This window comes from Chelonia mydas, chromosome 17, assembly GCF_015237465.2.
Source record: "Chelonia mydas isolate rCheMyd1 chromosome 17, rCheMyd1.pri.v2, whole genome shotgun sequence".
Classification (NCBI taxonomy): domain Eukaryota; kingdom Metazoa; phylum Chordata; order Testudines; family Cheloniidae; genus Chelonia; species Chelonia mydas.
The window spans coordinates 5,647,057-5,675,047 of record NC_051257.2 but is presented as its reverse complement, the minus strand read 5'-3'; the positions used below and the strand labels follow the sequence as shown (position 1 = coordinate 5,675,047).

Below are 27,991 nucleotides of genomic sequence, written 5' to 3'. Positions count from 1 at the left end.
TCTGCAAGCTCAAAGGTGGTAGTGGATCTTTGGACTGACTGGTAAAATGATGAAAGCCCTCTACTTTAAAATAGGAGGGGTATGGCAGCAGGGAGCATTTGGCAAAGCATCTGGTTCTGGAATTATCTTCCACTTAGTTCATTCAGAGTCCTAAATAAAGATAGGATATGCTGCGAGACACACAAATTCTTCCCTAGGGGAGTGCCTTTTGTTTAGAAAATCTTTTCCTGAAGAGGTTTATTGGGGGGTGGGGGGGAAGAAGAGGGATAGGGAGTTCATATTTCAAACTTTACCTTTTAAATGTTTGTAAACAGATCACAGGATAAGTAACTGATTTTGTAAGAAACTCAGTGATTTTTAAAGCTATTTAGTTTGTGCGCTTGAGGCCTGAAGAAAGTGCTCCTTCACTTAAACTGACATCCAATTTGGAAAGGATTTTAAATTTGAAATGAGTAATCAGTCCATGCAAGTCCATTTGAAACAGTTTATGAATCCATCCAAAAAAATATATGTACATTAGGTTTCCGTTAAAATGTCACTACAGAATATAAAATATTACAATCTTGAGAAAAACAAATAAAATTTAACTTATTTACATACTTTACATCAATACATATGGCAAAAAGCATACCATCTTTCTACTAAAAGTGTATTAATACATGGTTATTGCAGGCTTTGACCAATCAATACAGAGGTAATACTGGAATGCGTATTGTACATTTAGTTTTGCAATTTCAGTATTAGCTTTTCTGCACGCTGTCTGATACCTTTGAAGGACAAGCTACACAAAAGTGAAGGCCACAGTTTTTAAGTGTCATCGAGTCATTTCTTCATGGGATTAAAAACAGATTTAATCAAAACAGAATATTTTACTTTTTTTCTTTTTGAAAGACCATGGATGCTGTCATTTTAATACAGTAGAAGATCCTCTTAGAATGGCAACTTTAATAGCAAAATGCCTGCTAGAAGTACTACACTCACCTCACACAACAAAGCCATTTACTTTCGTATATTTATGGCTTTAGTAGAGACTGTCATCCTGCTACACCAAAAGAGCTTGTGCATGGCTGCAGAAGATTGCTGAAGGGTGTACCAGGCACAATGCAAGAGAGAACAAAGGCCTCATCCTGCAGTTTTCTTGCATGCAGTAACTACTCACTACTTTCAGAAGTTCTGGGTTCATGAAGTACCGAAGGATTGATCCTTTTAATTCACCAAACTGCACACCGCTCATGACATACTACTTTTCTTAGAACCACTTTGCTATGGCTAAAATCTGCCATTCATCACAAGGCAATTTAGCACTAATCACTTTGGCCTCAAGAACACTGATTCTTAAATCCTTTCCAGATGATAAATCAAAAGATCTTTTGCAGTTAGTGCTTTAGGCTCCTCTCATGTTTGTTACACTAAGCAATATTTAAAAAACATACTAAAGATAATTGAGCAGCATTATAAAAATAAAGTTCGTTAAAAAGAATGTGCTTTTGCAGTATTAACATTTGTTGAAACTTTTTAACCAATTTCAAGACTTTTTTAAAGTCATCCCAAACTTGTTTGTCCAATTTTTTAAAAGTAGACTCATTTGCAAATGAATGCCTTAATATTTTAAGTTGCTGATCTCATCAACTCAAACCTTGTGCAGTGGTATGAAAAGTGAATGGAATGATTTTTAGTCTTTGTCTAAGACTTTGTGGAACTGCAGAAGCAATTTACAGTGGTTTTTCCAGTCTTCTCCATGCTGTTCTTTAAGGAGTGTACTGCATCTTGCTTTGCAAGACACTGTTGCAATTGTCTGTTTGCATTAATGCTTTTCAATCCCAATTTTCCCTGCATGTTCTTCTCTTACCCAACATGTCTCTGCAAGATGGGAAGGCTCAACATGCTAAGACAAACATTAGGCTTACTTCACAGGCTGCTTTTTAAAAGGGTGTTATGTGAAAACATTGCAGGTATTCACAACCTAACTCCACTAGAAGGGTCTTCATTTAGGAACATCACTCGAGGCAGAAAGGCTTTCAAAGGAAAGTAGTGCAGATCTCCTTAAGAATTCTCCTCTTTTGTGGACTGATCCTGTCCACTTTGTGTAGAATCCAACAAGTGAACGATACTACTGGTTCCAATCCAATTCCTAATTCCACTTTGGCAGTTATTACCAAAATTAGAAACTGTACATCGTACTTGCTGTAATACAACTTCATTTCTGTTTTTCCTAAACTCCACTAACACTCATGTTAATTATTTCAATGATGGTCCTTTCAATACACTGGCATAACTGAACGTCAGGGTCCATGCTTCCTATATTCTTTAGTCCATTCTTATAAAATGAATCTTTACAAAGTCCTGATTGTTCATTTGGTTTCTCCTTTAGTTGCTGGAGACCTATGCAAAATTAGATAGAAAAACACACAGTTCAACAAAAACTGCTTCTTCTCCTATGTACACAGACAAGTGTGCACGTTTTCAGATGGTGAACTGGAAACATTGTCCCTGGGGTGGTAGCAGATGAGAGCCCAGGTATGCACTGGTTTAATCCCATCAACCTTTCTGAAGATACTGAGGGAACATTTCTGTTTGGTTTCACTTAGGTCCACCTGTTTTTATTTTTGGTTGGTTCTTTTCTGACAGAAAGACAATGGTTTTAATAATTCCTAGGGTAAGGGGAACAAAGCCTCACAGCACCCTGTGAAATGGGTATTCCGTTTGCTTTAGAAAGGGGAGGAAGCGCAAATCTTGAGTGACTTGCCCAAGACGACATAAGTCAGCAGTACAACTGGGAATAGAACCTAGCTCTCCTGTGCCAGCCATTAGACACTTCTTCACCCCTTATAGATGCAGCAGACATCACCCACCAATGACATTCCATTATAGGCATATCTTTTTTTTTTTTGCCATTTTAGAATGTGAAGTACAGGCACTTATACTTGAACTTTACACACCTTTTCACTATGAGTTACAAGCTAGTCACTACACAGAACCAGAATATCCCTTCTACAGTGTCCATCATTCCCCTTCCCCAGACTATTGTAAATGTTATTCCACGTATCCAATAGGACACTCAGTTACAACCCTAACCAACAACTCCTCTCCTGCACAGCATGATATTCTCACTTAATTTCCACAAAGATATTCATATTTGCTAGAGATATATAGTAAAACTACTATATATGTAAAAAGAAAAGGAGTACTTGTTAGTCTCTAGGGGCCACAAGTACTCCTTTTCTTTTGCGAACACAGTCTGCTACTCTGAAACCTACTATATATGTGTACCTAATATGTGGGTCAGCTTGATTTCAACTCATTTCCACTCTAACACCCTGCCCCAGGAAACACTGTTGCGATGGAAAAAGTCAGAGAGAGTATATTAGAGCTACAACTATATTAAGAAAACAAAGCAATCTAAAGTGTCCATGGGAGATCTTTAAAAGCTTCAAGGCCAATCATTAACAACCACAAAATGCATGGAGTGAACTTTTGCCGTTGCTCGGGTGCATATAGGAGAAAAAAAGAAGCCAGGACTTTCCACACCCTGAAATTCATGACAATTTAAGTAATAAATGTGCATCAGTCATGGATTCTGTCAGTGAACATCAAGAGCCAAGGGGAACAAATTCCAGCCAGGAATATGAAGATTCTTATTCTAAGCCCAATGAACTTCTATAAATACAACAAAATGCACCTGGATAGAGAGAGACTCTCAACAACAAAAAGTAAATTACGGATGCCATGGTAAAAGGAAACAAGGAGGTAATTGGTCTTTCTGGTGAAATCGAGTTTTCTTCAGGGGTGCATTAATATAAGAATGCCCATACCTACTAGAAAACACAGCTTGAGACACAAAATTCTATCAAGTGAAACAAAATTTATAAAATCTGATAATTTAAGGGCAAGAAGGAAAGGGCCCAGTTTGCAAGAAGGGCTCTCTTGATGTTAGTTTCCTGTTTTCTTCTGCAAGATATACTTATTAGCTGAAAGGTCCCTTCTTTCTGGGATAATAACCATCTCCTTCCTGTTTCTAAACAGCCCACTGGAAAACTGAATAAGAATAAATTTTATGAGGCACATTTTCAAATCACTGCATAAGGGTTTAACTGCACCTCCTTAAATTAAAGGGAGTTGCATAACAAACCTTACACAACTCTGGAATTTTACTGCGTAGAATAGGATAACACTGTGGACTTTATTTCTTAGCCATGTTTCAAAGTGAGATACTCTACCCTGTTACAGCTCATTTGTACCCTAGAAGCAGAACGTCCAATTTCATTCATTCTTAAGGAAATAAGCAGCGCAAGAGGTCCATAAAATATATTAGAAGCCAAAAGCCTCTGCTTATCCCTTTCATTCCAAGTCTGCTATTGCAAATACCATATATCACATCATCTTATGGCCCCATCTGCATTTATAAAAACCAGGGGGAGGGGGGAGAGGACGGTCACTTTCACAGTGACCTCAAAAACCCACTGTAACCTTTCAAGATGTTAAGAAATACAGTTGTTGAATTATACCATTGAATTATATGTCTTGAATTATACCATTAGTTTTGGAATGTGCAGAGTCATTACTTACGTGTAATAATTGGATCAAAGTCTCTTGTCTGTGTAGCAACATCAGATGCACAAACTTGTCCTATCTGTATCAGCAGAGACATAATATCATCATACAGCGGAGGAAAGGCTTGGCAGAAGGAGACCAAACAAGGCAGAGTCGGCATGAAGAAAGCATAGCGCTTTGTCTGGGTTAAAACTGGCAAGGAAGGGGAAATGTTGAAAAGAATCAAGAGCTGTCATTACATTTATGATTGTAACCCATGTCCTAAAATGCCATTTCATGTTATGATTAAACATGTTATGTGCATTTCTTATAAAGCCAAAAAAAACCTTAGCAAACATGCAACATTATTCCATGCTACTTCCTCGTGCATTTAAAAGGCATAAAATACCAATTACTAGGATTCTTCTGTGACATCAGCAAGATAAATAAGATAAAATTAGGCAATAAGTTTCTTTCCTGCTTTCTAATTAGGATGGAATCCAAGTTTCCTACATGCTAGTCTCTTAAACGTTACTTAATTCTAACAACTCATTAGGAACTCATAAGGGATGAGAGAACAGTTTAACTGTTGGTTTGCAAGTTTCTTCACTGTGCCCAGCACAACTGTCTAAAACTTATACTAATATAGAGATGAAAAATTTGTATGAATATACAGAACTTTTTTAATCTTGTTTTTTTCATTAAAAGACAGACAGATTGGGATATCGAAAGAGTGTAGCGGAATGTATATTTCCTCTTAGAGCAGCAGTTCTCAAACTGAGTCAGGACCCCAAAGTGGGTTGCGACCCCATTTTAATGGGGTTGCCAGGGCTGCCTAAGACTTGCTGGGGCCTGGGGCCAAAGCCCAAGTGTGAGGGCTTCAGCCCTGGGTGGCAGGGTTCAGGTTACAGGCCCCCTGCATGGGGTCCTGTAGTAATTTTTATTGTCAGAAGGGGGTCGGGGTGCAATGAAGTTTGAGAACCCCTGCCTTAGAGTAAAATTACAACCACTTTTCCACAAAAGTATTCTAGTGTTTTGATGTTATCTGGCTGTTTACCTGTTAACAGTGTTCCCATGACATTGATAGCTAAGCGAGCCACACTGAGCGATTTAGGTAATGCATACTGGATACACAGATATGAAAGCAGCTGGATGGCAAATATCTGTGGGGGTAAAGAGGGAGAAAAACAGGTAAAAAAATTTTTTAATATAGATTTGCTTTGCACTTCTATCACACTTCCAATCCAAAGATCTTTACAAAACAATTAATTTGGCCTCTACCCTCTGCACAGTAATTTGTCCCCATTTTACAAATGGGGAAACTGAGGCACAGACAAATGCAGTTACAATGTTTGTAAAAATGTTTTACCAAAGCTAATATTAAGGAAAAACATGTTTGTGAATTTAACATCAACGGGAAATGTTTTTCAGCATTCCCTTGCAGTACTTTACAGCCCAGAGAAAGGTTTCTCCAAGGTTAAATACTTCCAATGCCTCTCAAGCTATATGGCCATACAGTACCTGTTTTTCAAGTTCAGGTTGAGCAATGAGCTCTGGTATGAAATCCAGACAGATATGCATGGAAGGAATACCTGCCACTGTCAGTGACAAAAGTTCACATGGATAACCCTATTTGAACAAGAAGAAAAAAAAAAACTTTATTCAATTTCATAAAGTCATACTAGAAGCTTAACTGCATTAAGTTTTTTTTTTTTTAAGCCCTTTGTTTACATTGTTTTAAACATTTTACTCACAACATTTACTCAGCGCCTTAACACAGACCAAGATAAAGTGTCATCCAAGTCGTGTTTGCATCAAGACAATTAATTTGCTTGGCTTTCCAGATTTTTACAAGTATCACCAGCAACTTCTGCAGAGGCAATCCTTCTCCTTCTGTTCCCACACTCACAGCCAAATTCAGGCTTTTAGCACAGACACATTAACAGGCTTAAAAAGCAGCATTAATGTGAGCCAATATACAGAACGTGGCCCTGAGTGCAAATAGTTCCTGCTAAGGAAAAAGTAATTGGCACAAATTGTGGAACAAGTGGGTTGGTTACAGGCTGAGCACATAACATGGATTAGCCCCATTCCCCACCCCAAAATGCCCACTCCAATACTATCTGTAGTGGTACAGGGATACATATGAACACACATGAGTGGTGGGGAGCAAAAGTTGTACCTAGCTGTTTCCCTCTTGACCACTGCTTTTTGAGTGCCTGCATACATGCGGCCAGATACCTGAATAAGCACTAGAAGCTGGATCTAAAACAACTACTATACTAAGAAAAGCTCCACCCTTGTTCTCTTTCCAACATTACATGAGTGCACAGGTTTTAGATTCATTCTGCGTTGCCCTAGCCAACTATCACTTCCTGAAGAGCCATTACAAAAATGTGAAAAGAAGATGTAGCCCACAAAAAACTGACCTGGAAGTGAACTAGTTTAACGATGTTGGGATCTGCAATGTACATTTGATGCAGTAGGCAGCAGATGAGACATTGCACTTCTCGAAGATTACACAAAAGGCTATCTTCTTCCTCTTCTAGGCCCTTACTCTGGGGTCCAATGGCAGCAGTACTATGAATATTCTTTAGCAGGCTGTGAGAGTTGCTGCCCTGAGCTTTCTCCTCTTCTGTAGGTAAGCAAATCTCTAAAAGGATCTGCACAGCAGCACTGTCCTGGAAAGGAGTCAAGCAGCACAAAAGTTAGTAAAACAAAATGAAGCACGAATATATACGTGTACTCATGGAGCAACTTATATACAAACACACTGCGTCTGTGGAAAAAGCAGATTCAGGAATGAAACATTTGCTTGTTACATGCTCTGCCCATTCATCCGATATAGTCAAACAACATAACCACAGCAAGGCTATTATCCACCAAATGCATGTGTTTTAAATAAGTTATGTATTCCAGTTCTCTCTCTCGTTGCTATAATGTTCAGCTTTTGTTCACTGAAACTGGCAGACACTATGCAGCTAACAGGGACTATTTTACTGTTACCTAAAATCCTAATGTCAGTATAGGACGTACTCAGCGTAACTTTACATAAATATATGCTGTGTGACTGTGTCAGTTACTGGCAACGTAAGAAACTAAGGCATGAAAAATAGCTACAGTTGATCCCGTACAGAAGCTGTGGATTTGCTTGTTTAAGGCTGGAATAAAGGGTAATGAGTTATTAAAAACGTTATTTTAAATTGAGACTAAAATCTTAAGCAACAAAAGCCAAAAACTTAAAAAAAAAAAAATCACTAAAGCGTCAATGGACTAAGAATAATTCTCTAGAAATCAAATATTGTTCTATAATGCACACACAAAGACTAAGGAGTTTTAATATTAAAACTTGTACACAGACTATACATGCAAATACATGTGCCTTGTATGCAAAGTATACAAATATCCTGATCTAAACTATCCTAGCTAGTGTAAAATATTAATCCAAAGAGATCTATACTTACAGCATCACTCTATAAAGAGGGAAACCGATCCTGCCCTAAGCTGGTTCTAGATCAGAGAAGGCTACACAAATGGCCATGCAGTACACTGCATCCAGAGGACAATAAGCTAACCACCCAAGTATGAAAACCTCTTCCTGGATGATCAAAACTATAGTGGCTGCGAAACTGACTGCTCAATCACTCTCCCAGCTGGAGGCAAGTTACAAGTCGTTAATTACACTTTGTTGAGAGAGAAAGAAAGAGAGAAGCGTGTGTGTAAAATAAAAAGTACTCGCAACAAGAGCTCTGAGACATTAAGGTAACCAAATCAACCATTCCCTAGCCTTGCACTTCGTAAAATTACTTAACAGAAGCAGCTAACATCATTGAAAAGGCCTTCAGGGGGCTGTCACATTTGCTCATGCTCTATAATTCCAATGTTGTGAGGGTATAAAAATACTCCTCTGGACAATGGGAGGGAGAAGACAAAAAGGGGAACAAAAGCAGAACTCTTTTCTATTCTACTGACAGAGAAAGATGGTGTTGTAATGGTCAGCCATCAGCATGATGCTCTGGGCTAGAAAAATAGATGAGAGAAAAGAGTTCAGGCTATTAGATACAATCTGGAAGTTGAACAGAGTGTCAGTTTTCTACTTATGATAGGAGAGGTCAGTATAAACAGTCTCTCTGCTTTCCCTACTGTTTATATTTGTCTATAGTGCTTACATATTTTGGAGCTATCATCATTAGCTTTGTATCTTCATTACCATCCATTTCATCACTATTACCTGGGCAGCAAGCAATGCATTTTTCAGTTCCTCTCTGGTAACTTCTGGGGCCTCTGGGCCCATCATATTTTGGGATGGCCTAATGTCCTGCTCAGCCGTTTCCTTTAGGTGGGAACTAAGGTAGGCTTTTGAAGCTAGGAGATATCCATTCAGCATGTGCAGAGTAATATCCATCAGAGGTGGACACCTAACAGATGACAAACAAAAGGCAGTTACTGGCTAGAACAGGTAGAGCGTGCACACATGCTGGATAAAGCTGAGTAAGGAAAGTGTGAAAACTCCTCAGATTGACAAGACCCATATAGGCTTTAACTCAAGCTGCTACCCAAGTTAAACGTCAAGTTGCCATATCTTCATTGCTACTGTAACCCAAGTTAGCTAACCCGAGGTAAGAACACTTCTTTTTTTTCCCTTTGCACAGTGAAGATGTACCCTTGGTTGCAGACTGGTAATACTACAGCTCTTCCACATGATAAAGAGCAGCATGTTGTCAGCCAAAATTCACCTCTAAAGGGTTGCCATTCGACTCTGCCTTCCACGCACACAAACTATAATATGCGTAAATTGCAAAAGAAACTGACCTATTGCAGCCTAGGAATGAAAGGGAGCTGAAAAACACCATTCATATATGTTGCAGCCCAAAGTTTGATGGTGGTAATGCCTTATCTATATAGGCAAACGTAGCTGACATCCAGCTCTCAATTCTTCTCCAAGTGCTTGGGCGTTAAATCCAAATTTGACTGTAAATTAACATAGGCCACGATTCTCCCTTCCATTTTTAGAAATGTGGGATCTTTAAATCGCACATGGATAGCCAGGTATACAGAGGACGGGATTTTAATATCTCACTCAATGGAGGAGATTAAACAATGTCAACACAAGCTTCAACGCCTGCAGAGGGATATTGAAAAAAGCCTGGAGTCAACTGGAAACTACTTACTCCAGGGGAATAATGGATCAATTACTAGGGGAAGAACTAAAGCTGAGGGGGGGGTGGGGGGGGGACCCATAGAAACTAGAGAACATGAAGACGAAACGAAGGTAAGTAAATGATAGTTATAAATAAGTGAAATGGGAGGATGGGGGTGACAAAGAAAAAAGAAAGGTAAAGAACAAATTAAAGCTTGAGAGGATTTTGGATATTAGAACATTTTACAGAAGTCATCCATGAAATACCATTACATGGTAATACGTTAAGTAAACTCAATGAATAATAATTATTTGTATTACCATAGTGCCCAGTGACCCAGTCATGCACCAGGACCCTGTTGTGCTAGATGCTGTACAAAGAGATCAAAGTCCCGGCCCCAAAGTGCTTACAGTCTCTAAGTATAAGGTAAGAGACAAAAGGCAGATGCTGACAGATAGGAGAGTACAAGGAAACAATGAGTCTATTGGTCACCATGATAGGTGGTGGTCTCAGAACACCTGAGTATTATGAAAAGTTAGCTGGAGTTCACTTACCTGTGAACTCTCTGATCACATCTTAGTACAATGAGAGGGTCAATCATCAGATCATTCTGAGTGTACTTTTGCTGTCGAACTATCTTTACGGAAGGCTGCAACGCGTTAACAGTCATCACCCACAACCTAGAAGGACACTTTTTTTTAAATCTAAAAGCTACTGCTTAAATAAAACAGGATCACACAGATTAACAGACAACAGCTGAAATAAATGAGTGCCAGCTAATTACACATTCTCAGCCTACAGTTAAAATCCTAGGTTTACTACACTGATTATTAAATATTACTTCAAGGATTAAACAAGACATTTTCTTACAATATGCATTTTTCTGGAAAGTCATCCACCCGAGGTGTATTTTCAGTGCAATACAGAGAATCTACTTGTTCTAAAAAGCAAGCTGTCAAATACATTTGTAAGCACCTGGGTCCTAAATTTTATGTTCAGCCAGCCACCATAAACGGATGCATGCCATAATCCCATTCTTAAAGTGTATGTGAAGACAGTTGTACGTTCCTTCTTTTTTTCTTTTTTTTTTTTAAATGTGACCTTTGTTCCTTTTTACTTATCTGTGAAGTCTTTTATAATGGTAAGAGGTACTTTTCTTTGGAGAACAGGTACAAGTTTAGCTCCAGCAATGTCATTATAAAAAGGACCTGACCTCACGAGGTGCCAACCTAATTTCTGGGATCAAGTCCATAGCCTACCACCACTCAGAGCAGTAGCGTGTCAAAGCTGAGGAAATAGGAGATGGCATTCTACCACTTTACCTATGTTAAACTGAACAGTAAGCTGAATCTACCTTCTAGGCATCACAGTGTTAAGGACCATCCAAAGCTTATTGACTGTCTGAAGAATTCTCCGTGGGACTCCAGTATTCAGCAGCTGGTTCATATTTGATGTCAATACCTCTGCATAGGGGATCAGCTCACCAGCAGATAGTAGTGTTAAGTGTTCTAGAATCTGCATCACCTGGGTGTGATTTCCTGGGAGCATGGAAAATGCTACAGGAAAAAAAAGCAGTGGGAAATCTGATCATCAAACTAGCCTTCTGTCATTTTACAAATCCTTGTTTAAAATGAACCATTTATAAACCTCAGTGCTAACAAGCTTGCTGCTGTACAGTTCCCAACACAACCACCAAAGTGCAACCTGATGGAGTGGTCAGAAAGAGCAAATAGCTTCCAACCAGTTGGCTGGTGCAAATCACAAATGCAGTTTGTGTAATGAATAGAATTAGAACCCATCCTAAAGAAATGCCATGGCTTTTCTTTGAGGAGAAGCAAAAAAGAGTGAAAGTTTCACTGCAACATAAGGAGCTAGTGTTTCTAGAGTTCAGCGAACTCTATGAAGACCAACTGATATGGTCTAGGCTGTGATTTCAAATAATTTTTATATCATAGGTAGCGATTCCAAATAACTTATGCTGCACATAATAGATCTGAACTGTACAGCATAAAACTATATTGGGGAAGCCATCTTCACTATGTCCATCGTAAGTTATACTGCAGAGAAGCAAACAAATATTTTCCAGTCTAGTAACAGTGTATTTGTAGTGGTACATTTGAGAATCTGATCTAGTGGGTGTTTTTCCTACCTAGCTATTATAATCCTCAATTATGCACCTACAAACACAGGAGGAAAAGCTACATTGCTTATCACATGCATGTTATTTTCAATGTTTATGTAGGCCAGACAACTCAACTATTAGGAAAGAAAACAGGAACTGCCTAGTTCACAGTTGAAGTTATTACTTACCTTCTTGGAGTTGTTTGGAAGAATGGTTTTTGGCGGTGTTGGTAAGAAGCATCCGTCGCAGCAAGGCATCTGTACCCGTGATTTGCTCCTCACAGATCCAATCGTCCACAATACACAAGTGTGGGTAGTTAGTAGCAAGGAGGCGCAGCAACGCAGAATGCAAGCCTTCAAGAGTTAAAAAGAGCTCAGTCTCTCCAATCTAAATCCCAATATATTTTTGGCTGAATAAATTGTGTCCCTATCACCTCAATAACAAAGTTTCATTGAATGAGTTCTGGGAATGTACTAAAGTGCATGTAGTTCACCCCATCAGTATTAAATAAGCTTGTGTATTTACAGCCTCAGATTAGAGCTCAAATATCTACAACACAAAGGAAATTATGATGGTATCTTCTACCTTTCCAAAATGTCACACTCTGCTTCAGGTAGACTAAGGGAGACAGCAAATTGAAAACTCTCAAGAACGTTACAGAACGTTTGACGTATGTCAGGATCCACCGTAAGAAATGGAAGTTTGTTCCACAAGTTTCAGACAGGGGTACATTACAGTTATTGTTATATGGTAGCTTTCTCTAAAGATGGATCTAAGCTCACTCTAAGCTGTTGACAGATTTTAAGACAGGTAAAAGCAGAAAGACCGCATAAATTTGAGGATCCAAAAGGTAGGAGAACTGCAAGTTATAAAAATATCAATAAAAAGACAACACCACAAACCAGGAGAAAGCTACTTTCTTATAGTTCCGCTCAACAAATACAGGACATCAGAAAACAGATCATGCTCAGTTTCCTTTCTCGTATGTTAAGACGCTCAGATATACCTCCCAGTTCCTGCTGCAGTCCTTGTGCCTGCCGGATAAGGTACTTGATTGGAATCTGATCCATCAGTGCTGAAGAGTAAGACTTGGGCTTTTTTTGCATGGCAGCTGTAAGGAAAGACATTTACACACTAATTAAGAATTCCTACCACTATTAAAATCTTATGCGTTAGACTAGAAGGTACAAGCGAATTGAGAGCTCGGGCTGCCAATCTACTTGCTCATACTGCAGATCATAAGGACAACAGAATCACCCTCTGATGAAGTCAGAATGGACATTTGATCCAACTATATTTTCCTGCTCTTGAACATGAAATCAGGGCCCTACACCAAGCTCTCTTTTTTTAAAAAAAAAAAGGTAATAATAAACTCACCAGTTCCTTGCATTTTCATAGCACTTCTCCCCCAGCCCCACATCCTGAATGACCCCAAAGTGCTGTACAATTTGTACATATAGAGTTCATTTGACCCACCAATTAAACACAATCACTTTTGAGACAGCCATTTTGTGCCAGGAATATTACACAACAATTACTGCTAGTAAACTATAAGTTTTGTCAACTGAGGTTGCAGTGAGAATTTCAAAAACCAGACTAGAATTATTCAAGATTAATTTTGACCAGGACACTTAAGGTAACACTCCTAGTCTTGTGAAAAGTATCAGGGGATCCTTAATGACCAAAGGACCTCAGCTCTGCAAAGAGTTTCACCTACCACCTCTCCCTTCAGTTCATGGATCATCACTGGATTTCTGCCTCACTAGTTTTAACCAGGTCCAACCTTATCTTATGAGACCACACCCCAAGTCTGAATGTTCTTTATTCAAAGAACAACATGGAAAGACGGTACAGTACTATGCAGAATGTATTCTGCCGGCACACACCATATTCTACAGCAGTATGCAAGCTATCAGCATGGGAAGAAGCTTGATGAATTTTAATATGACATTTTACTCTCACATAATACTAAGTAGCATAGCACACACTCAGTTGACATGCATATTGATGAATGCTGGAAGATCTGCAAGGTTAAACGGTGGCTGGAAATGCACACCATGCTTACCAGCAGGTTTCCACCCAAATCAAATGTGAGTTCATGAATCGTAGAACACTCATTAAGTGCCGGTTTAAAGTATTTCATAGAAAGAGTTACTCAGCCATGTCCACATTTTTAAAAAAAATACCCACAAAGCCAGAAAATAAAGTGCCAATAATATAATTCATTGCCATGTGAAAAGAGCATCCAACACTACCAAAAACGTTTTGGTATTTTCATCACTTAGAAAGCAGTTTATTATAGAAAAATTGGAGGTAACTTTTCTGCCAAGTTTCACCCTGGCTTGATCTGAAATGGCTGACGTAGAACACAGACAACAGAACCACAGGTTCATAACAGAAGATATGCTGACTCCTACTCCTGACCTCGAGTCTTCTGATCAGCTACATAATATTGTGATAGATACAAGAGTCAGTGCTAGCTCTCACAGAGTGAATAAGAACATTAGAAGGTTCTTACTGCTGTGCTCATTACTACAGCAACTGAAATTGATGTCATTTGTTTTAGGAAGTGTCAGTTCTTGTTGTCAGATTCTGACATTTGTTCATACAAGATCTCTTCAGTTTCCATTTGACTTTCAATCACAATGATGTGCACAACACACACCCACGTACCTAATGTCTTTGTGTTAGCCAGGAGAGCCTCTTCATAAGACAGGACATAATAGAGGACAAGCAGCTGGGCTGTGATACTGTAACGCTGATTAACACGAGCATTTTCTCCCTGCATAGAAAACCATACAGAGGTCATGTTGCTATATAGCCCTTATTCTTAAAAGGAAAAGTTTGGACTCAGCAGAGAACATTGTGGGGGAAAAGCAAGGCAACCAAGCTGAAGTCAAAGTGACATTGTCAAGCTAAATTTGGCCCAAGTTTAGGGTTTGGGGTATTTTTGTTTTTAAAAAAGTAATTTAGAAAACTTCAGACCATTAAAAGTGTTTTGATATCTTGGGCATTTCTACAGTTAGAAGCAAGTGCTGATTTGCCTTAGGAAGCCTGGAGCAAGCCCCTTATGAAAGTTTCAGCCTCCCATTCTCACTCCACATGTAAACAACTGCTTCCCAGAAATGTAATATAGGGCCTTCGACTTAAAATATGATCTTTAACCTGGGAGCATACAAGACAATGCAAGAATTGTTACTGTGAAAGCCAGCCTCATTTGCCACTTCAATTTGCTGTTGGAAAGAAGTCATCATCTGAAACCCACATATTTAGCAAAGGCAAGGGTTGGTGGTGCTGCAAAGGCAGCAAGTTCAGCATTTTCCAGGGAGCAGGGCAAAGAGTGGCAATGATAGGATCTGAAGGGAACCTCATCTGACCATCTCTGGCCAGAAAGGGGCAGTTTAGGACATGGGGAGTAAAAGCAGGGAAACATAACAAGGCAATGCTCAGATTTTCTAGCAAGTTTCCGTATAGCATATTGAAGACATTTCTGAATTGACACTTCTGAGAACAGACATGTGAGAAGTAAAAAAAAAAAAAAAAATTTACCCCAGTGAGTCCTTGAAAAACATTCAAGATCTCCTGTTCTGTGACTGGCTGATTTGTGGCCTCTGGGTTGGATTTAGATGCGGGAGTAAGAATAGAGTTAATGTAGACATCAATAAGAGGAAGTAACTGAGGATGGAGTGGTGTGGTGGTTTCACACAGCTGTCTATAAATCCAATCCTGGAACAAACAAATTACACTTAATAGCAGCAGCAGGTGAAACTGAAAACACTGTTCCTACTTTTAGGTGCAAGTACAACTCTATTTTAACCAAATGAATTAATTTAGATCCACCAGACAGTTAAATTCACACACTTTCAAAATTAACACTTTGGAAAATAAAGGAAAAGCATCAGCTCTGGACTGAGCCAGATGTCATATCTCAAGCACTGGGAGAGTTTCCTCATGTTGCACAGCTCTAGTAATACCTCTTGGTCCTACTCAGGAACATTCTTACTCTTCCTTCTTCCTGATTAGGATTTTAACAAGTGTACAAATGGAACCTGGGATAAACCATGTGTGACTTAATTAGGTTGTGCACACTGGTTTACAGAGCTTAAAGCCTTGCACGCTAACCCAATGTACTCTACCCAGTACTGTCCCCAGTTACCGGACAGCGGTCACTCACCAGCTCAACAAAGATTTCATTCATACTGTAAATTTTCATTAATCGATATTACATAAAAACAGCAGAAATCTGTATCCCTGTAGATTCTGGTTAGCCGCAGGAACTATTAATGGAACCTAAGCCTGATCATCATGCAATGTTCTGGAATGTGAATGGAACAATTCTCATACCTTTATGGACACTTTGTGTTTGGTGAATGACCGACTCCTTAGAAGCTGGTAGATACAGTGAATGGGCAAAAACCCAGTGATGTTGGCACTCAGATTTCCTGTTACAGGCACACGAACTGCATGGGCTGTGACAACCTATGGGAAAAATAATATTCAAGAAAAATATTTTCATTCCTTTTCCATTATCAAATGATTTTCTACAGTACTTGCATAAAACCAGTTTATATAAACATTACATACAAAGAAGTCTGTTAAAAGATTACAAAATCAAGAGCTCAACAGTCAGGAAATGCCAGAATTAAAATTACCCGTGAAACTCTAATTTGGCCACTTTGTGCGTAGGCAATATGATCATGTAATTAATGGCAGTATCATAATGCTTATGCTCAAGGGACCCAAATTAAAGTTTCACAGACCATTTTAATTCTGACATTTCCTAAAACTTGAAGGCTTGATTTTGCAGCCTTAATGTTCTTTAAATGCCCTGTGTGTATGTATAATTTCCTAGGTTTTTAAAAAGAGCAAACTATTAAAAAAACAAAAACACAAAATTCCATCACTTGGAGTAATACTGGCACCCACATGATTCATCAGCAAGGCTGGAACCTACCGATCCACTGCACAGACCTCTACCACTTGAGTTAATGGAGTAATTGATAGCAATAGTAGATTGTCATCCTCTTTATGGATCAGCACTAGCAATGGATCGAGACTTGGCCAGTGGGTTTCAAAGATGTGTTTATGGGGGAGGAATGGTGAGATTCAGGAATCTTAGGTTCCATTCCAGGCTCTGAAGGGAGTGTGCTCAAGTGGACATATACTCTTGAGCCATTTTCTCCCTCTGACCCCAAGCTCCAAAGCCTGAAATGCTCTAGCACCTCCAAATGTCTTAACTCTTTTGGCTTAAAGTTTAAAAAAAGCCACCTGAGGCAGAAACCCAGGATATAAAATTTTAGTCCAAAGTTTGGCAAAGTTATAATCATCTGAACACAAGGTCTAAAATGAGAAAAGTTGGACCACATTATTAATGGTGCCATCAGCTCTGCCTACGATGTTTCAACCAGGGGCCTCCTTTAAAAATGGTTTGCTCTTTGAAGAAAGATATGCTTACAGTCCTTTTTTCCACCTGTTATGCGTTTATGCTGACATGGATTACCATAGGTTTTGGGTTTTTTGTTTTTCTTTTTTTAAATCACCATCTCCACAAAAATAAGCAAAAAATGAAAGATCCAATTCTGCCAGTCCCACTCATGGTGAGCAGGGCCACACTGAAATCAGTGGGACTAATGACAAGATACTATTCAACATGGGTAAGGACAGCAGAAAAAAGTCCTAAAATCTTCCTTCTCCATTAGATCTGCTACAATAACTCTGCAAAAAGAACAGGAGTACTTGTGGCACCTTAGAGACTAACAAAATTTGAGCATAAGATTTCATGGGTTACAGCCCACTTCATTGGATGCACAGAATGGAACATATAGTAAGATATATATACATACACACATACATATAGAGAACATGAAAAGGTGGAGTAAGAGGCTAATTAAGAGGGGCTCAAATAAACCCCAAAGATTACCTGTTCAGTGAAAATCTCCTGCGTAAAGATAGTCTTCATTCTGCTCAGTGAACTGGGCTTAATAACAATCTGAAACAAATAATGAGGAGGTGTTTGCTCTTAGGCTTTAAGATCTGGCTTGTTCAAAAGTGTAAAACATTATAAATAGCTTTTAGAGTTTAACCTATTTAAGCCTGGATAGGAATCTGCACTGCCTTTGTTAAGGCCATACTTCACACATTAAAATTATACATTTGTAATTCAGTCTATTTTACATTCCAGTGTCACGAGTTCAAGATTCTGTCTCTCTTTCCCACTCCGAGAACTCACTGCTGTTTTTAAATGTAGTGAAGTCAGAAGCTCCCATAGGGGAAAAAACTGAATCCAAGACTCAGCTGATAAGTAAAACAGGCCAATTTTCAGATACTGCTTAAGAAGTTTACATGATATGTGACTTTTCTACGTTTTTTTAAATGAAAGATTTACAGTTCTTTTTAGAAAGGACTTTGCATTACAACTTGCAAAAAATGGAGTCTGTTAGAAGAACACTGTGTACATTGAGAACACAAAGTTCATTTCAATAGGGCAATTCCTTTTGAAAATACTTAGTTTGATATCTTACACACCTTTTAGCATACAGAAGGCTATGATATTAACAGGCATTCATGTTTCAATTCTACTTCTCGATATACATTTTGCTTTTATGCTAAGGAAATCTATTTATGCTAAGATTCTTTATTTAAAGATACAATTGTATAGAACAAAGTAGAAACACAGATTTTTAGTTGTCTTTAGGTATAAAAGTCAGATAACACTGAAATAAAATTCACTTATTGATGGTGTATTTATAAGAGAAAAAATTCATTCGGAGGAATGCATTTAGAAGTTACCTTCATTCCCAAAGTAGAGCAGACCAAATCAATGATTGCACTAAGCTGATTGCTGTGGAAATACATGGCAACCAGTAAGAGCATCTCTCCAAAGGAAGCAGACACCCCAGAAATGCTGTTGGAACAGAGATGAACGAGTGAGTTTCCAAAGGGGACACATAAAACCTTGGCTTATTAGGTTATTTTGAAAATTAAGCTCTCACCTTTCAAAGTAGGCTTCTTCTTTTATCATCCAGCTCAGCCACATTACCATCAGCTGCTCCTGTTCTGGGGTACTAAACAAAGAAATTCCACAACAGCGGTTTCATTTTTGGAGCCGCACATAATTTTACTAATAATCAGCAGACCCAAGGAGTTAATGGTCAAGAACATACAACCAGAGCACAGTGCTCTTACACTGAGAGAGACTTTTCCTCACTTGCTCATCAGAGTCAAACAGGCTAATAAACATGAGCACTTTTAAATCTGATAGCACCTACAGCAAAATCTGTATAAAAGTTCACCCTTATTAGGTAATTTCCTATTTTGAGAGCATACCAAGGGACCCCCAAATAAAAGAATTCTTGCTCCACCTTTATTAGGAGGCCACTTCCATTAAATAAGTATTTTTGTCAACCCTTTGAGTGGTGGCGTAAGATACTCACCAAACGCAGTCAGTGGAAAAGGAATACAGAAGGCCTAGTCCAGGGCCTTAATTATAGCACCCTGCAATACCACAAGGCAAAGCAGCCTAATGCCTGTACTCCACTTCCCAAAGCACTTTGCACTAGTCAGAGGTGGAGCATCATCAATTTATTAACCCCACCAGTGATATAACCTCTTTCTGAAGAGGCTCCATGTCCATAGAGAATTAAAAGAGGAAGAACACGTGGAGAGCCCACATGCTTCTATCTGGGTTACCGCTGCCCTGGCCATGTTCCACTAATATCTCTGGAAGGCTGTGTCTCTATTGTTCTAGGTACCTGACAAGGGTGGAGAAAGCCAGGAGCATGCAGAACGAGAGCGATACAAAGCGAACACCAGCTGGAGTCGCAGGAGGACGACTCGTCATTAGCTGAAGTAACTGTTCAGCTTCCTCATCAGTTGGTCTAAACAAAAGAAGTGAAGGACGTTTTCCCCCACAAAAAAAAGTCAATTTATCTTACAGCTGAACGCATTTCCAACCTGCCTACACTGGTTATAGACTATTTACCTTAGAATTACAAGTTATTTTATCAAGTAAGTATATCAATATATGGTTATAGAAATTACTTGGAAGTTCTCTTTGGATTTAAGAATTCCAAAATCACTGTTTTAAAGATTTCATTATAAAAATATCTGCTTTAGAAGTCCCGAATAACCGGATAGATATCTTATATACTCTCAATTATCATCATGTACTCATACAACTAGAAGCCACAATGTAACAAGATACTGTGTTATCATTAGTCAAGCCATAGAAACAAACCAATATAAAAAATTTAAAGTAAAAAAAGCAGTGTATTGTGACATGATCCAATATAACCAGGATTTTCAGCAGTTTTCTGCCTTACATACTGCTCCAAAGACAGATCTCTATATTTTAAAAATAATTCTATAGGAACAAATATTACAGAAAAGGAACCAAGAGATTTCTCATATGAAACTCACTTTAGACAATGAGACTTCTCACAAATGCATTCACCCCACCAGTCGAGGACAGAAAGCTTTCTTGCCAAGAATGTAGCAGGAAAGGGAATTACACAGCTGTTTCTGTGAATTTTAAACTATATATTTGTTCTGTCCGAAACAAAGATAAGGAACCTTTCAACAAGCTGGGAATTTCAACTCCAAAATAGGTGAGGAGACAGAGCAAGCAGAGTGTATTCTCAGTCCTAAGGAAAGCAAGTCCTACTAGGTATGGACCAAGGACATTATGGCAGAGAAGAAAAGCCCAGATTGGAACTGGCTGAGATTCCCAATAGTTGAAAGGTCTTATTTATTTTCAGATGGACAAACAGCTAGTAAGAATACCAATAGCAAGAAAATATTGATTACTTCAGACCAGCGATCCCCATCAAAGCACAATAGAGACGTAACAACGCGCTGGCTTTCACAACATGCTCTTCTTTCAATCCAGAATACACAGATACATTTGGTTCCATGTCGGCATCTGCTTCTTCTACAATGTGTGTGCTGCGAACAGTGGGAAGGATCCCCATTAATTCCAGAAGCAGCTGCCTTCTCATTTGCCAAAGCACAGAACTGACATTCTCCTTTTTTCGCTGTGGGAAAAGGTGAAAGAAGCAAGCAACAGTAATTCTAGGAAAACACATCAATCTGGCCATTTTACTACAAGGTACATTCCTAGTAGTTGACAATTTTAGTGAAAGTTCATGCAGCCACGTTAACAACAATCATTTAATTGGGTGGGCTGCGGCCACAGCAAAACTGCATTATGATGCTCTATTTCAGTGAGGTACAGGCATTAAATAATTGCAACAAGCCAATGCATGACTTTCTACTGCTGGGTATGAAATGAACTGTAGCAAGACTGACAATAATGGAACTATGCTCTAAAATCATCTACGATCTAAAACCGTATTAGATCTATGGTCCCTCAGTCCACATGTCTATGAGACTACTGTAAAATCACTGAGACAGCAGAGAGGGACCACCAGATGGCGCTCTTCAGTGACCCTACGCTAGAATTGGCAGACCCGAGGAGTGGTGTCCAGTTATTTTCAGCTAGAGGAAGGTTTCTCATAAATCAGGCCTTGCAGTGAGGTATAAAAGCAGGATCACTGGGAACAAAACACACACAAAACCCAAACCGTTGAACTTTATTTTTTACCAGTTCTCCAGGAATTCTCAGATTCTTACCTGTTGTCCATTTCGAATAAAAGTCCCAAACCATGTCCGAACTTTCGCATTTGTTCCAAGTAGTAATCCACTCACAAAACATACCAGGTCACTCACTCCATCATCCGAAGATTCATTCTTTGTGTGATCCAGTGTCAAAGCCACCCCAAGGCCTGGTAGGTGGCACTCTTCCACCTAGCACACAGCCAAAGAAAGCCAGTCTCCATTTTACAAGTGATCCTTAATGGAACATTAGAAAATTAGGACTTATGTGCCATTTCATAATGAACCGATTGCAGGCTTACCACCATGCCTCGGATCCTCAGAGCCTGGGAAGGGTTCATTTTACACAGGTGACGAAGCGCCTCTGTCCTTCGACGGCCTCCAAGGCTTTCCTCATCTTGACGTTCACCATTCTTAATCAAACCTCTACAAACTAAACATTACGGGGAGTTCTGAAAAGCCATATTTTGCACTGGACAGTCACTCAGACAGAACTCTGAGGAGCTATTTTGCTCATCATTATGTATTATAGTAGCACCTAGCATCCCAAATCATGGACCAGGACCCCAGTGTGCAGGGTACCATACAAACAAAGAACAGAAAGACAGACAGTCCTTGCCCCAAAGAGCTTACCGTGTCACTACAAATTTAGGCATGATCCAACTGACCTCAGCAAATCATACCTGTATCTTCCCCTCTCAAACTGAAGTCAAGTGATGTGCAGCAGAACCCTGTTTATCCAGTTTAATCAAGACTGGGGCCAGATCAGATCATCAAAACTCCGAATAAACCGGAGAATGGGAAAAAGTGATGCTGCAGCACCATCTAGCAGCCACAGGAGAGATGGCCCACTTCTGGTCCTGGAGTCCTGGTTGTTCAGTAAATGCAGAGAGCCAGAGATAAATGGGGTTCTACTGTATCTGGCAGTCCTGGAGTCTCCAACAATGCAAGTGATACAGCATGGACAACAGCAGTGTAAGTTTCTCCCCTACTCCCACCTCAGTATGCCTCAGGCTGACCTGGAAGGAAAACTCGCAGAGGCAAAAGGGAAGCTCATCACCAATGACCATGCATTCCTTGGCCTCTTTAATCAGCATGAACTGTGATGAGGGCTTTGTAATGGGGATGCTCATATACTAGGAACTGGACTGATGTAGTCTACTACCCAACAGTGGTGTTATTTTGTGGTCACTATTGACTTGGGTCAGATTCAAACTGGTGACCTAAAGATAAGACGCTGCATTTTAGGAATACTGTGACAGGCAGAGCAGCGAGTCCCAATTAGGCCTCCTTGGAGAAAAGCAGTGGCCATATCACAGGACAGTGTGAGCATTAAGTGAGGGAACGCAGCAGGACAGGAATGTTCCTAAGATAGACACAGATGTATCCAAATTAAATTTCTACACACAAGTGTCTCCGGGCTACCAGAATGAATACTACTTGGAATGAATTTTTAATGCTCAAGTTGTTATAAACTCCCAGAAAAAAAAGGTGAACACCATAAATTACAGCCTACCTTCATTAAAGCTATCAGGAACGTTGGCCACTAAGAGACACAGGAACCAGGCTCCATTTTTAACATGTAGCAGAGCTTCAGCCACATCCACTATGGGTAACAGCGAAGGCAATTCTGAATGGAAACAGGGTTTTAGAAGCCATTGCACTCACTCACACGGTTCTAAGGGTCAATCTCCAGGTAGCATTGGGCTTTTAGGATTAACGAATGGGCCACTTCTCCTTCAGAAGAAGCTGGCCATTAGTTTTACATCAGTTAAGACGACTCCAGAAATAAGGGTGGACTTTTAAGTCTAAAACCATCTATGAAATTAGAACCAGTTTAGTGTAAGAGTGAAACACTGACAAATTTTAAAATAGCATTACTCAAAGCTTCAGAAATACAGAATAGCGCACCTGCTTGTAAAATACAGAGAACATCTGCTGCTTCCTCCAAATAGACAGGACTCTCAAAGAGTTCAGATGACTTGAAGAAAAACTCACCATTTGACTCCAAAACCTATAGAAAGAAGTTGTTCATCATGGTACAAGCTTAATAAGGTGACTAAATAGCATAGCCATTGGTTTCCATCAACTTCACATGGATTTGAACTCAATAGATTGTGTATGTTAAGAATGGTCAATAAAACTGAATATTTTGTCAGTAATCAGTTCTGCTTCAACAAAATTTCTCAAGAACCACAGAGTTGCTCATAATATTTGAGCATGCAACTGCAATTATGGTAAACAAAAACAGCCTCTGAATTTCACATAACAAAAGGAACCAACCCTCTTAGGTGGTTCATCTTTTGGGAGCAGCTCGTTCGTCTAAAAACCATGGCTGTGATTAAAAACAACAGCTCATCATTAAATCAAAATGACACGTAGGATATTAAAGAACCTCAAATGCCTGAAACTCTGTGTCAGGATACAAAATATTTATCCCAAAAAGAGTTATGGTTTTCTATTAACTCACTATGCTTTCTGTTAAGTGTTCTTAATACATATACTGTAGGTATACATACAACTTCAAGTATAAAATATTTCAATGTGGTCTGGTACCATAGAAGGCTACAAGGTAATTAATCTGCTTATAACTTCATCAATAAGGCTATGATTTTGTCAGGGATATTTTTAGTAGAAGGCAGGGACCAGTCACGGGCAATAAACAAAAAAAATCACAGAAGCTGTGACCAGTCCCTGACTTTTACTAAAAACCATCCATGACAAAATGGGAATGGAGGAGAGTCCAGCATCCTTCCCCACACCCTGCAGCAGCTGGAAGCTGCAGGGACTCCCATTGCCCAGGTGCTTGGAGGGGTCCCACGGCCACTGAGCAGCTCCGGGGTCCCTCTGTCACCGGCAACAGTGGCTGGGAGCTGCAGGGGGCCCCGGCTGCTCGCAGTGGCTGAGCAGCTCAGAGGTCACCACCAGTGGCGATGGCCTGTCAGTTGCGGGGGTTCCCGCCACTGCTGGGCAATGGCTGGAGGGTCCCCAGGCTGCTCCCGGAGGCTGGGCTGCTGCGGGGCCCCCAATGTCAGGGAGGTTGCTGGAAGTCACGGATTCCATAACTGCCGCAACCTGCGTGACAATCTTAGCCTTAATCATCAGTTATAGCACAACCATCTGTGGAATTTTGGATCAATCATGCTGTAGCACTGTAACAAATGTGTGCACTTTTATATGGAGAAGGAAGAATTTATAGGAAATTAATTACTGTACTAGCTGAAGTAGAGTTATAGAAATAGCAATAATGCCTGCTATATATTAAAATTGAAAGTACTTTTTCAAACTTAATAGCACTGTCCACTGACAGTTGTATAAATCTGATAAATTCCCAGGTGGAAAAGTAAAATAAAGTCCAATATGGAGGGTGGGAGTGGGCAGGCAACATTTGCACAATAGGCTAGGAGTAAAATTTTCAGGAGTGCCTACATCACTTAGGAGCCTAACTCCCATTTTCAAATGTGACTTAGGCACTTAACAGGAAAAGCCCAAAGGCTTTTAAGTGTCTAAGCCACTTATAAAAATGGGATTTACGTACTTTAGAAAAATCTTATCCCTGGCCTTTCAGTTCTAGAAAGCTGGATTCACATGGGGTTTAAATTACCAACAGAGCTAGTCTAGACAATTTAGCATGATTGACAATTTCTGCTTGATAGTGACCTGGGATTGGGGTAGCTAAGGGATTGGAGGTCAGTATTCAGATGCACTGGCAAGGCCAAATGCAACATGCACAACATTAGACTGATTTTTGCCAGGTTCTCAACACTGCCATCTATCAGATTCTTCATCTGCACCAATACCAAATTTACAATCACTAAGGAATTTAAAAAAAAAAAAAAAAAAGACATTCACCTTATTCATAATTGCCAATAATTCACTAAGCACAAGACGAAGCCGACGAGGGGAATCACTGTGCTCAAACTCCAAGGTCAGACCATGCTGAAGTTGTGACACCAAGATGCTTTCTCCACCACCTCCTCCAAGTTTGTGTCTAACAAATAATTAAAAGGCAAAAACAGCTGTTTAAAAAAACTAAGGCATAGAAACCAATAGCGTTTTTGGTTATTCTGTTCTATATAGGTTCTTATACCATGCTCATCACCATACTTTCGAGCACTTTAAATATTAAAGCAAGAAATAAAACAACAATCTACACTTGTTTTGCTGATTCTATGAAACTTCCTTGACAGTCTTCTCAGGCCAATAGAAGAGTTATGAGTTTATGACATTTTCAAATCTCATTCGATAGGGAAATAATGCACATGACAAATGCTCAAACGCACTGTCAAAACACAGGTGCCTCTATCCCCCCTCAATATACAGACCATAGCCAAAGCTAACAAGTGCATCTTTATGGTTCCAAGGGGTGCCATCCAGCTTCAGGATGCCCCTATTTCCCATACACCCTCAGAAGCCCTGAATTCCAAAACTTAGTCCTTCTGGTTAAAGGCAATTGGATAGGACTTCCTTTGGAGGGCATCAGTGTCCCCTTGTCCAGCTTTGGAGGTGGGGAGAGAACATTAAGTTACTGAGAAAAACAATAAATCCCACCACCTTCGCTGCGTGCTGATCTATTAAGCCCAAGGTATAAGAAACTCGCATGGGATGTGAAATAGCGTTTTAGCACAGTGCCACTTGAGCATCAAGACAGGCCAACATGAATAGCTATAGCTATTATATTCTGGAAGATAACAGCAACATTCAGATTAAATATTCACACATACACGATTCTAAACAATCATTATTTAAAAATGTATACTTTTAGCTACCTAAGCTGCTGCTCTTTGTTCGCATCCTGCTCCAAGGCATGAAAATCCACAGACAACAAGGCAACAATTGAGTTGACAGCTTCCACTCCCGAAAGGAGTCGAAGGATAAGTTTTTTATCCTGAGCCCAGCTTTGGCTCTGATCAGCTGGGGCACAAAGAGCCATTCGCACCAGGCAAGGCAACAAAAGCCTTAGCTCTGGGTCACTTAGTGCTGCCAAGCGCACAACATCCACCTTCTGCATTGCTTCAAATGCATAGGGGCTGACAAACTGAAGGCCAGAACACTCTGCCATTTTTACCACCAGTCCTAAAGACAAAACAAAGATACAATTATCAGAAAAAAATAAAATAAAATAAATGCTTCATTTGTATAGGGTGCATCACAGCTTTTGACAGCTCTGGGCAGGTAAATGTGGTCTAACAATTAAAGCAAAGGACTAGGAATCAGGATTACTGGGTTCTGTTCATGTCTCTGAGGGTGGGTCTAGGGGTTGGAAGAGGGAGGCTGCGTCAGGACATCTGCCTTCTATCTGCAGCTCTGGGAGGTCTAGTAATCAGGGCTCCCAGGTGCTATTTTCAAGTGTCACTAAGAGCTCACATGAAGTTAAGTTTGTGAGCCTCTCCAAGATGCTCTGAGATCCTAGGGCACCAGGTCTCCAAAATGGGACACGCCTCCAACACAGCCAAGAAACCCCGAGGAGCCAAAGCAAGGATTTATTATAACTGCATTCATCTCTGCCGCTTCTATTACAGCACCCACAGTGGGCTGCTCAGCAGCCTCACCTCAGACTCCAGGGCGAGGAAAGCAAGGGGCAGCAGTGCCAGTGCCCTGGGAGGGGGAAGTAACACGACTTGCCCAAGGCTGCAAAGCGGGACAACAACAGGGCCGGGAACCCTCCTGCAGGGACTACGGGGCCCCGCTCCTAGCCCTCCACTGAAAGCAGACCCCAGGCGTCCAGACCCCAGCTCTGAACCGCCCTCCTTCCAGAGTGGAAACAGGACCCTGGCATCCGGGCCCTCGGGGGGACTGAAGAACCTTCCCCCTCACGACCAAGACCCCGGCGTCCGGGCCCTCGGGGGGGACTGAAGAACCTTCCCCCTCACGACCAGGACCCCGGCGTCCGGGCCCTCGGGGGGGACTGAAGAACCTTCCCCCTCACGACCAGGACCCCGGCGTCCGGGCCCTCGGGGGGGACTGAAGAACCTTCCCCCTCACGACCAGGACCCCGGCGTCCGGGCCCTCGGGGGGGACTGAAGAACCTTCCCCCTCACGACCAGGACCCCGGCGTCCGGGCCCTCGGTGTGTGGGGCGCGGGGGGGGAAGCTCTAACAGCCTCACCCCACAACGAGGACCCAGGCGTCCGGGACCTTCCCCGTCGAACGGGGAAGAAAATCCCCGACTCCAGCTAACCTAGGACTCGTTCCCCTCTCGCCCCGAAACCGCCACCGGCTCGGCTCGGCTCGGCTCGGCTCAGCCCCGCCCACGCGCCGCTACCTTCCGGCGGGGAATTCAGAAGCTTGTCCCCTGTTAATGACATCACAGACACCAGCTCCAATTACGTTGTACGTGTGACTGTCGCTCCTAGCGAACGTCAGGACGTAGGAGGAGGAGCTATGGGCGGGAAAATATTGAAACCAGCGGCGGGGCGGAAAAGCAGCGAATGGGCGGGACAACTGGCAGGCGCTCGGGAAGTGGCGTCAGGCGGCCGCTTCTTTGGCTCGGGTGGGGGCGGCCGGGGGCTTGAGCGCGGAAAGTCGTTGGTGGTTACGTCAGCAGAGGGCGTGAGGGTGGTCACAGAAAGGGCACGAGCCCAGCT

General features: G+C 40.7%; 1 protein-coding gene across 4 annotated transcripts; it reads right to left on the bottom strand.

Moving 5' to 3' along the window:
- Window positions 1-470: 470 nt before the first annotated feature.
- On the bottom strand, window positions 471-27,898 carry INTS2 (integrator complex subunit 2). Of its 4 annotated transcripts, none has more exons than XM_027820117.3 (25): window positions 27,670-27,898; window positions 26,175-26,481; window positions 25,258-25,396; window positions 23,317-23,419; window positions 22,922-23,035; window positions 21,708-21,838; window positions 21,424-21,597; window positions 20,599-20,825; window positions 19,545-19,670; window positions 18,786-18,857; window positions 18,583-18,697; window positions 17,714-17,782; window positions 16,138-16,272; window positions 15,343-15,519; window positions 14,467-14,575; window positions 12,800-12,904; window positions 11,982-12,146; window positions 11,026-11,227; window positions 10,226-10,351; window positions 8,762-8,948; window positions 6,960-7,211; window positions 6,052-6,159; window positions 5,588-5,693; window positions 4,567-4,743; window positions 471-2,382 (listed from the first exon to the last, which is right to left on the bottom strand). In XM_027820117.3, the coding sequence occupies exons 1-25, from the start codon at window positions 27,710-27,712 to the stop codon at window positions 2,213-2,215; spliced, it is 3,639 nt and encodes a 1,212-aa protein (XP_027675918.2). In that variant the 5' UTR covers window positions 27,713-27,898; the 3' UTR covers window positions 471-2,212. The 4 variants fall into 4 exon arrangements, with proteins under 4 accessions (XP_027675918.2, XP_037736275.2, XP_043387308.1 ...); XM_037880347.2 differs by having other exon boundaries at window positions 27,586-27,727; XM_043531373.1 differs by having other exon boundaries at window positions 2,243-2,382; window positions 4,567-4,630; window positions 27,586-27,727.
- Window positions 27,899-27,991: the final 93 nt, after the last annotated feature.

Bases quoted from the DNA above. Each gene is read 5' to 3' on its own strand.
- INTS2 (XM_037880347.2), bottom strand. From the start codon at position 27,712: ATGTCATTAACAGGGGACAAGCTTCTGAATTCCCCGCCGGAAGGTAGC. The intron at 23,036-23,316 runs GTGCGCTATTCT...GTTTCCATTCAG, and splicing joins TCTCTGTATTTTACAAGCAG to AATTGCCTTCGCTGTTACCC. The intron at 10,352-11,025 runs GTAGATTCAGCT...GTGTCCTTCTAG, and splicing joins AACACTGTGATGCCTAGAAG to GTTGTGGGTGATGACTGTTA.